The sequence below is a fragment of the Carcharhinus amblyrhynchos genome, unplaced genomic scaffold (genome assembly GCF_965287045.1).
Source record: "Carcharhinus amblyrhynchos unplaced genomic scaffold, sCarAmb.v2.hapA chromosome_1088, whole genome shotgun sequence".
Classification (NCBI taxonomy): domain Eukaryota; kingdom Metazoa; phylum Chordata; class Chondrichthyes; order Carcharhiniformes; family Carcharhinidae; genus Carcharhinus; species Carcharhinus amblyrhynchos.
In genome coordinates this window covers 1,212-12,243 of record NW_027650828.1, presented here as the reverse complement: position 1 = coordinate 12,243, position 11,032 = coordinate 1,212, and the positions used below count along the sequence as shown (strand labels likewise).

The window sequence follows — 11,032 nt, the reverse complement described above, 5'->3', positions numbered from 1 at the left end:
TGCGGACATATATATATATTTTTTAATACCCCCACTGAACTGTCGTCGAACCGCCGTGGGCTGGGGGGGGCGGTGGTTTCCTTGTGCCATTTTCACGTCCTGCTTCCGTCACCGCTCCCCCCCCCCAGTTCCTTCCGAGAGGACACGGCTCTCCCTTCCGAGGGAGGTTTTACCGGGGGACGTCTTTGGAACGCTTTCCTAGCGTTGGACAGAACTTTGTGTGTCTCCCTTCTCGCCCGCCCACCAACATTGCCTGTTGTCGCTCCTCCATTTGTCTCATCTTCCCCCCTGCCCCAAAACCTCCCCCCCCACCCCCCCCCCCCCCCCCAGAGGGACACCAGTTTCTCCAGATTGCATTTTCAAGGACACTTAACTACTCCCCTCCCCACCCACCCCACACACACAGGAGTCGGAGCGGCCAGGAAGGTCTTGTTGCGTCGCTAATCCGGGGTCACCGACGCTGCAGGGTGGGGCAGGGGGTGGGGGCTGGTTGTAAGGCGGGGGGGGGGGGGGTGGGGTTTACCTTTGCACGTGTCCGGAAGCAGGTCGGGGCGCCCCCCCCCTTGGGGGGGGTACCTGTCGGAGGATTCCGTACGCCCCCCCCCCCCCGATCTGCGTTCCTTCCTCTTTTCTTCTGTGTTAACGTATTTCGACCTGACAGGTAGCGGTGGAGATGATTGCTGATTTAATTAAAAAGTGACCGACACGCCCTCGTGTTTGCCTCAACGAGGGGGAGACAGGGAGAGGGGGGTCCGGGTTGGCGGGAGACGGTTGGGAGGTGGGGGGGAGGGGAGGGGAGGGGTGTCGTTGGGTGAGAGAGAAGCCGGGAGGTTGTATCCGCTGGCGGGCGAAACCAGAGCGAGGGGGCACGGCCTCAAAACAAGAGGGAGCGGACTGAGGTCCAGAATTCCACAGGTTCGCTCCCCTCGGATGTCCTCCTTCACCGCTTCCTTCCCCCCGGCTCTGAGGCAATGGCCGTCGTAAGTTCCTAAGGTGTCAGAGCAGAATCGGGCTATTCGGGCCATCAAGTCCGCTCCACTGTTCGATCGTGGCTGACGCGCCCCTCAAGCCCACTTCCCTGCCTTCTCCCCATAACCCCTTCAACCCCGTAACCAAATGGACAGAGCGGTGAAGAAGGCACTCGGCAAGCTTGGTTTCATGGGTCAGAACGTTGAACACAGGAGTTGGGGACGTCTTGTTGAAGTTGTACAAGACATTGGTAAGGCCCACACTTGGAAATACTGTGTCCAGTTCTGGTCACCCTATTATAGAAAGGATATTATTAAACTAGAAAGAGTGCAGGAAAAGATTTACTAGGATGTTCCCGGGGACTCGATGGATTGAGTTATAAGGAGAGGCTGGGATAGGCTGGGACTTTTTTCTCTGGAGCGTAGAGGGGGTGATCTTATAGAGGTCTATAAAATAATGAGGGGGCACAGATCAGCGAGATAGTCAATATCTTTTCCCCCAAAGGTAGGGGAGTCTAAAACTAGAGGGCAGAGGTTCAAGGTGGGAGGGGAGAGATACAAAAGGGTCCAGAGGGGGTAATTTTTTTCACCCAGAGGGTGGTAAGTGTCTGGAACGAGCTGCCAGAGGCAGTAGTAGAGGTGGGGACAATTTTATCTTTTAAAAAGCATTTAGACAGTTACATGGGTAAGATGGGTATAGAGGGATATGGGGCAAATGTGGGCAATTGGGATTAGCTTAGGGGTTTAAACAGAAGGGGTCAGCATGGACAAGTTGGGCTGAAGGGCCTGTTTCCATGCTGTAAAATGAAGTTACGCTCCACAGAATTTGACATTAAATATTAACAAAAAAGGTCACAAGAAAAATCTTGTGCAGATGGGCGGCATGGTGGCACAGTGGTTAGCATGGCTGCCTCACGTCGGCCTGGGTTCGATTCCGTGTCTGCCGCACAGTCTGAAAGATGTGCAGGTTAGGAGGATTGGCCATGCTAAATTGTCCCTCAGTGTTCAAAAATGTGCAGGTTAGGGTGGATTGGCCATGCCAAATTGTCCCTCAGTGTCCAAAGATGTGCAGGTTAGGGTGGATTGGTCATGCCAAATTGCCCCTTAGTGTCCAAAGATGTGCAGGTTAGGGTGGATTGGCCATGCTAAATTGCCCCTTAGTGTCCAAAGATGTGTAGGTTAGGGGGATTGGCCATGCTAAATTGCCCCTTAGTGTCCAAAGATGTGTAGGTTAGGGGGATTGGCCATGCTAAATTGTCCCTTAGTGTCCAAAGATATGTAGGTTAGGGTGGATTGGCCATGCTAAATTGCCCCTTAGTGTCCAAAGATGTGTAGGTTAGGGTGGATTGGCCATGCTAAATTGCCCCTTAGTGTCAGGGGACTAACTAGGGTAAATGATGGGGTTATTGGGATAGGATTGTGGTCAGTCCAGACACCATGAGCTGAATGGCCTCCTTCTGCACTTTAGGAATTCTATAATTCTGTTCTATGAATAGAGTGTGTGTGTGTAAAGTGTGGACAGCCTGTTTAACCAGTGGAGGGTCGATCCAAGAATTGATGTGAGGCTGAGTGATGATTACCAATAATCAAAGAGTAAGATGGTGCTTAAAAACTGCAAACTGATTCAGGCGGAGAGATCATTGCCCTCTATCACAGTGTGCACAGTGTCAAGGGTGTCCCTGCCTGCAAAACAGGGGTTCACATGTATATCCTGACATGTAACTGACACCCTGTTGACATGGGGAAGTTCCATGTATTAGAGAGAATAGTAATGGAGTGCCAGCATGAAAGATGGCTGACCCACGAAGGGCGCCAGCATAAAAGATGGTGTCTGTGGCCTAGGCAGACTGGCAGCCGGCGCCAATATTAAAGATGGCGGGTAGCTGTGGGACCAGAAAGGGGTAGGACGCCAGCAGCAAAGATGGCGTCCAACGAGGTGGCAGATAGGGAAACAGCGCCTGTATTAAAGATGGCAGAGAAGGGCGCCAATATGAAACATGGCGGCGGGCACAATTGCGGGTATGCCAGTATGAAAGATGGCGAGGGGGATCCGGCGGTTGGGGAGCTGCGAATTTGAATAAACAACAAAATAGCAGCCGATAGAAAGAACAGGTTGAGCCCCCCGGGTCCATCGCTCAGAGCTCCGGCGGCAGAGGGGGAGAGAACTGGGGCAGAATTGAACAGGTTTGAACCGGGCTCTGCCGTCGGAAGAGGTACGACCGGAAATCAGGCCCAGACAACGGAAGTACATCCCGACGTTGCCCAACGGAAGTCGGGGCCGCCGCCATCAACGGAAGTGGGCGGTCGGAGCAGACCGGAAGTAATGGGTACACACCGGATGTGGGTCCCGGGCGGTGAGCATGTGGGGCGAGGAGGACACCGGAAGTGGGGCTGGACCGTTCACCGGAAGTGGGTACTCACCGGAAGCATGCTGGCCGAACTAACGGAAGTGGGTGTGCAAACCGGAAGGGTGTCCTAGGGGCCGGAAGTAATCCTGCGGAGCGGAAGTGCGGCAGAACGGACCGGAGCGGGGCCTAGGGAGCGGAAGTGGAGCCTGGAGAAGCTGAAGTGAGGCCGGGCGGGCGGCAAAATGGCGGCGGCGACGGAGTCGGTCTTGTGCGTCAAGGCGGAAGTGAAGGTTTACCGGATCCCGCCGCGGGCCTCGAACCGGGGTCACAGGTCAGAGGGCAGGAGGGGCTGGTGAAGTGTATTATTGTAATTGGACCCTCCAGTCTGATTGACAAGGCTGGGGGAGATATTGAAATGTCCTGAATTCCCACCACAACCTGGCGATGAGTTTGGGAGTTCCCTTTGGGTTTGGGGGGAGTAATGTGCATTATTGTAATTGTACCCTCCGGTTTGATTGACAGGCTGGATGGGACATTGAAATGTTCTGAATTCCTGCCACAGTTTGGCGATGAGGTTGGGAATTCCCTTTGGGGATGGGATTTGGGGGAAATAATGTGTATTATTGTAATTGGACCCTCCAGCTTGATTGACAGGGCTGGGTGGGACATTGAAATGTTCTGAATTCCTGCCACAGCGGAGCATCAAGGGTGGGAATACCCTTTTTGTTTGTGGTTTGGGAGATGAGGATTTGGGAACACGGTTTGGCAGTTTGGGGTCTGAAGTAATAATGCATATTATTGTAATTGGATCCTCCAGCCTGATTGGCAAAGTTACATAAGAACATAAGAAATAGGAGCAGGAGTAGGCCATCCAGCCCTTCGAGCCTGCCCTGCCATTCAATAAGATCATGGCTGATCTGTCGTGGCTCAGTTCCACACTCCCGCCCTCTCCCCATAACCCTTTATCCCCTCGCTTATCAAAAACTTATCAAAGTTGGGTGGGACATTGAAATGTTCAGAATTCCGGCTACAAACTGGCGACAAGGATGGGAATTCTCTGGCGATTTGGGGACATAACGTGCATTATTGTCATTGGCTCCTCCAGTCTGCTTGATAAGGCTGGACGACTTGTTGAAATGTTCCGAAGTCCCACAACAACCTCGTGTTGAGCATGGGAATGCCCTTAGGGATTACGGTTTCAGGGATGATTTTTGGAGTACTAATGTGTATTTTTGTAATTAGACCCTCCAGCCTGATTGACAAAGCTGGGCAGAACATTGAAATTTTCCCATTTCCTGCCACAATCTGGCGATGAGGATGGGAATTCCCTTGGGGTTTGGGAACCCCCTTTACAGGAATAATTTCTTAGCTCCACTCTCTCTCTCTCCATCTCTCTCTTGTTCCCCTCTCTCTCTCTCCCTCTCTCTTGCACCCTCCCTCTCTCTCATGTCCTCACTTCCTCTCACCTTCTCTTGCACTAACCCTCTCTTGCACCCACTCTCCCCCTTGCACTGTCTACCCCCACCGCCCCCCCCGGCCTCGCTCCCCACCTCCCCCCCGCTCCCCACCTCCCCCCCCTCCTGGCCTCGTTCCCCCCACAATTCCCTCCCAATTCCGCCCCCAACCCTCCCCCCCCACTCAATCCCCCCCCCCACTCAATCCCCCCCCCACTCAATCACCCCCCCCCACCAATCCCGCACCCACCAATCCCCCCGTCCCGTCCCCCCAATCCCCCCCGTCCCGCCCCCCCAATCCCCCCCGTCCCGCCCCCCCCAATCCACCCCCGTCCCGCCCCCCCAATCCACCCCCGTCCCGCCCCCCCAATCCACCCCCATCCTGCCCCCCCAATCCACCCCCATCCTGCCCCCCCAATCCATCCCGCCCCCACCCCTCCACCCCGCCCCCACCCCTCCACCCCCCCAATCCACCCCCCCAATCCACCCCCCCAATCCACCCCCATCCCGCCCCCCCCAACCCCCCAACAATCCCCCCCATCCCCCCAACAATCCCCCCCATCCCCCCAACAATCCCCCACATCCCCATCCCCTCATCCCCAATCCCCCATCATCCCCAATCCCCCATCATCCCCATCCCCCCCATCCCCAATCCCCCATCATCCCCATCCCCCCCATCCCCAATCCCCCATCATCCCCATCCCCCCCATCCCCAATCCCCCATCCCCCCGCCATCCCCCATCCCCCCCCAATCCCCCATCATCCCCCATCCCCCCCCAATCCCCCATCCCCCCCCAATCCCCCATCCCCCCCAATCCCCCATCCCCCCCCCAATCCCCCATCCCCCCCAATCCCCCATCCCCAATCCCCCAATCCCCCATCCCCCCCCAATCCCCCATCCCCCCCCAATCCCCCATCCCCCAATCCCCATCCCCCCCCCAATCCCCCATCCCCCCCCCAATCCCCCATCCCCCATCCCCCATCCCCCATCCCCCATCCCCCAATCCCCCATCCACCCATCCCCCATCCCCCAATCCCCCATCCCCCATCCCCCCATCCCCCATCCCCCCCCCAATCCCCCATCCCCCCCCCAATCCCCCAATCCCCCATCCCCCATCCCCCCATCCCCCATCCCCCCCCCAATCCCCCATCCCCCCCCCAATCCCCCAATCCCCCATCCCCCATCCCCCCATCCCCCATCCCCCATCCCCCCATCCCCCATCCCCCCCCCAATCCCCCATCCCCCCCCAATCCCCCATCCCCCCCCAATCCCCCATCCCCCCATCCCCACCGTGCAGGGCTGCAGACTGGAAGCTCGATGAGGCAGCTTGGTCTGGACGATTGAGGGTGATGACTCGAGGCGAGGCAGCCTTTGTGAGGCTGGAGGACTCGCACACAGGTACAGAACTCTCTCTACCACGGGATGGACCCATCTAAACATATCCCACAGCCCCCTACACCCCCCTCCCTATCTCTGTAACCTCCTCCAGCCCCCTACACCCCCCTCCCTATCTCTGTAACCTCCTCCAGCCCCCTACACCCCCCTCCCTATCTCTGTAACCTCCTCTCTCCCCTGTTTACTGAGACTGTCCCTGTTGACTTGCTGTGTCACCTTCTGGCCACAGGGGAGCTGTTTGCGGAGGCCCCAGTGGACTCCTATCCCGGTGTTGCCATCGAGAGTGTCACAGACTCCAGTCGATATTTTGTTCTCCGCATTCAGGATGGTTCGGGTGAGTAAGTTTAATTGGATTTGATTTATTATTGTCACTGGGATACAGTGAAAAGTATTGTTTCTCGCGCGTTGTACAGGCAAACCATACCGTTCATAGAGAAGGAAAGGAGAGGGTGCAGAATGTAGTGTTACAGTCACAGCGAGGGTGTAGAGAAAGATCAGCTTAATGCGAGGTGGGTCCATTCAAAAGTCTGACAGCAGCAGGGAAGAAGCTGTTCTTGAGTCGGTCGGTACGGGACCTCAGACTTTTGTACCTTTTTCCCCGATGGAAGAAGGTGGAAGAGAGAATGTCCGGGGTGTGTGTGGGGGGGGGGTCCTTGATTATCCCGGCTGCTTTTCCCCCCCCCGAGGCAGCGGGAAGTGTAGACGGAGTCAATGGATGGGAGGCTGGTTTGTGTGATGGGATTGGGGGCTACATTCACCACCCCTTTTGTAGTTCCTTGCGGTCTTGGGCACAGCAGGATCCCAGACCGAGCTGTGATCCAACCAGAGAGAATGCTTTCTACGGGGCATCTGTGCCCAAATTGGGCAGTACAGAGACACAGTGGGTTAGCACTGCTGTCTCACAGCACCAGGGACCCGGGTTCAATTCCCGGGGGGGGGGCACGGTGACACAGTGGGTTAGCACTGCTGTCTCACAGCGCCAGGGACCCGGGTTCGATTCCCGGGGGGGGCACGGTGACACAGTGGGTTAGCACTGCTGTCTCACAGCGCCAGGGACCCGGGTTCGATTCCCCGGGGGGGGGCACGGTGACACAGTGGGTTAGCACTGCTGTCTCACAGCGCCAGGGACCCGGGTTCGATTCCCGGGGGGGGCACGGTGACACAGTGGGTTAGCACTGCTGTCTCACAGCGCCAGGGACCCGGGTTCGATTCCCAGCCTTGGGTCACTGTCTGTGCGGAGTCTGCACATTCTCCCCGTGTCTGCGTGGGTTTCCTCCGGGTGCTCCAGTTTCCTCCCACAGTCTGAAAGACGTGCTGGTTTGAGTGCATTGGGCCGTGCTAAATTCTCCCTCAGTGTAACCCCAACAGGAGTGTGGGCGAATAGGGGATTTTCACAGTAACTTCATTGCGGTGTTAATGGAAGCCTACTTGTGATACTAATAAATAAATGTTAAACTTGAGCAGGAGCCATCCCAAGTGCGATATATCCGGGAAGGATGGTTGCTACAGAGCATCTATAATAGTGGGAGGCGCGTTCCGGGACTCGGTGCTACCAGGATTGCTGGATTAGTCGCTGAGCGTTAGTTGGGGGGGGGGGTGGCATGGTGGCATTTCACGGGATTCCCTGCCGCCCTTTTTGGCAAAGGCGTCACCCCCTTGGAAGGATCCAGGAATAAGGATTGAATGCGGCAGTGGAGAGAGAAGCCTTGGAGCCTTCAGGTGTCTCCGTGCAACACAGCCCTTTAGAGGACCAATTTAAGAAGATGTAGTTGCCACCCTGCGACGGAATGGTGAGGAGGGTGGCAAAGGAACTTGGAAGTTGGCGGAGTAGAGCGGGTACGCCACAGTTAACAGTGCCGGCCCGTAACGTGTCTCCCTTCTCCACAGGTCGTCGAGCTTTCATCGGGGTTGGGTTCCCTGACAGGGAGGATGCCTTTGACTTCAACGTGGCGTTGCAGGATCACTTCAAGTAGGTAACGGTAGTCAGTGACTGATCGGGGCCGCGGGAGGGTCGGTGCCGAGGGAGCGATTGTGGTGTGGCTGGGATGCGGTAACCCTGCCCTCCCCCTCTGCCTCTGCAGGTGGGTGAAGCAGGAAGCTGATGCCTCCAAACGCGAACAGGAGCCGGAACCCTGCCCCAAACTCGACCTGGGCTTCAAGGAGGGACAGACCATTCAGTTGCAGATCGGGGTAGGTTATTCCTGGCGCGGCTCCCCGCTGTCTCGCTGAACCCCGTGCGTACAATCCTTCCAGGCTGCTGTCCCCTTTCGGGTGAACCAGAGAACCGGGAAGCTATCTGTGTTTCGAACCTTTCCCTCCCTGTTTGAGACGCTCCTCCGTGGCCACATTTCGCTGCCTTTTTTCTAACAATTGTTAGTCAGGCTCCTGATCGGCAGTGTGGTGTCGTCGGGGTGCGTGCAGCAGTTGGTGTGAGTCGAAGCTGACATGCCAAATTGCCCCAGTCTTCCGAGAAAGTAACTCTACATTCTGCGCTGCATCTATTCCTTCTCCCTCATTTACTCTATGAACGGTATGATTTGTCTGTAACGTGTACAAGAAACGCTGTAGCCCCAAGGCTGCCCTTGAACTGAGAAGTCTCCAAACCAGAAACCACTGAACTCATGTCAACAAACATCTTGGCCCCGGCATTGACGCCAATCGGATCAACCTCTCTGCCTTTCAGAACATGAAGAGGCGCGATCGGTCCCGGCCCAGGACGGCGACAGGAGGAGCCGTACCCCTGCTCCCCCCTCCGGGGGGTCGGACAGCCGGCGCATCCCCCACCCGGTCCGCGGGGGAGCCGCCGATCAGGAGGATTGGAGGAGCAGGTACCGAGGGACTGTTTGTGAAATTGATGAACTGAAACTGCGTTGCCGGGTCACGCCCTCACACAACCTCACCACCCCCCCCCCGTCTTTGCAATGCTGTTTTACAGGTACCAAAGCAACGGAGGCCGATGTGGACTCGAGCCCCAGCTCCTTCGACAAGTAAGTAAATATCCTCTTACTCCAGCAAACACTGGACTCCCCCCCCCTGTAAATACTGACACACTCCCCCCAGGGAATCCCCCTGTAAATACTGACACACTCTCCCCGACCCCGGGGACCTCTGAAACACTTGAATGTGTTCACAATGTCAAGCTTCTGACACTTCTCTCTCTCTGCCTCTCTCTCTCTCTCTCTCCCCGCCTCTGCCTCTGTCTCCCCCCCGCCCCTGCCTCTCTCTCCCCACCCCCAACCCCCGCTGCAGGTCGCACGCCGAGGACAGCACCCCTCAGGCCAGCTGGGTGCGGTTCTGATCTTCGCGAGTAGACGTGCCTGCATGACCCCTGACCCCTCGAACCCCAGTGTCAACCTTGACCCCTGTTCCCATTGCTGCCCACATTGAGGGAATCGTAAATACACAAGATGATAGGTCTAGGTGCATGTGCGTCAGTGTGTGTGTGTGTGTCAGTGTGTGTGTGTGTGTGTGCGACTGTCTGTGGAAATATATATTGCTGTAAATCTGGGATCCTACTGTGTAATGTACAGTAGACCCACTCCAGATCCTCACTGCATCACAAGTATCCCTGCTCCTCGATTAGGTTCCAGTCTGTAACTCACTCCCGGGTATCTGTTATTCTATATATAAACCACCCCGAACCCCTCGATTAGACTCCAGTCTGTAACTCACTCCCGGGTATCTGTTATTCTATGTATAAACCACCCCAAACCCCTCGATTAGATTCCAGTCTGTAACTCACTCCCGGGTATCTGTTATTCTGTATATAAACCACCCCGAACCCCTCGATTAGATTCCAGTCTGTAACTCACTCCCGGGTATCTGTCATTCTATATATAAACCACCCCGAACCCCTCGATTAGATTCCAGTCTGTAACTCACTCCCGGGTATCTGTTATTCTGTATATAAACCACCCCGAACCCCTCGATTAGATTCCAATCTGTAACTCACTCCCGGGTATCTGTTATTCTATATATAAACCACCCCGAACCCCTCGATTAGATTCCAGTCTGTAACTCACTCCCGGGTATCTGTTATTCTGTATATAAACCACCCCGAACCCCTCGATTAGATTCCAGTCTGTAACTCACTCCCGGGTATCTGTTATTCTATATATAAACCACCCCGAACCCCTCGATTAGATTCCAGTCTGTAACTCACTCCCGGGTATCTGTTATTCTGTATATAAACCACCCCGAACCCCTCGATTAGATTCCAGTCTGTACCTCACTCCCGGGTATCTGTTATTCTATATATAAACCACCCCGAACCCCTCGATTAGATTCCAATCTGTAACTCACTCCCGGGTATCTGTTATTCTATATATAAACCACCCCGAACCCCTCGATTAGATTCCAGTCTGTAACTCACTCCCGGGTATCTGTTATTCTGTATATAAACCACCCCGAACCCCTCGATTAGATTCCAGTCTGTAACTCACTCCCGGGTATCTGTTATTCTATATATAAACCACCCCGAACCCCTCGATTAGATTCCAGTCTGTAACTCACTCCCGGGTATCTGTTATTCTGTATATAAACCACCCCGAACCTCTCGATTAGATTCCAGTCTGTAACTCACTCCCGGGTATCTGTTATTCTGTATATAAACCACCCCGAACCCCTCGATTAGATTCCAGTCTGTAACTCACTCCCGGGTATCTGTTATTCTGTATATAAACCACCCCGAACCCCTCGATTAGATTCCAGTCTGTAACTCACTCCCGGGTATCTGTTATTCTATATATAAACCACCCCGAACCCCTCGATTAGATTCCAGTCTGTAACTCACTCCCGGGTATCTGTTATTCTATATATAAACCACCCCGAACCCCTCGATTAGATTCCAGTCTGTAACTCACTCCC

General features: G+C 55.2%; 1 protein-coding gene across 1 annotated transcript; it reads left to right on the top strand.

The window, feature by feature from the left end:
• Positions 1-3,495: 3,495 nt before the first annotated feature.
• Positions 3,496-9,094, top strand: LOC145340510 (adaptin ear-binding coat-associated protein 2-like). Its single transcript, XM_080184979.1, has 6 exons — positions 3,496-3,647; positions 6,069-6,169; positions 6,396-6,500; positions 8,054-8,135; positions 8,248-8,356; positions 8,850-9,094. Exons 1-6 carry the CDS (start codon positions 3,559-3,561, stop codon positions 9,027-9,029), a joined length of 666 nt encoding a protein of 221 aa, XP_080041105.1. The 5' UTR covers positions 3,496-3,558; the 3' UTR covers positions 9,030-9,094.
• Positions 9,095-11,032: the final 1,938 nt, after the last annotated feature.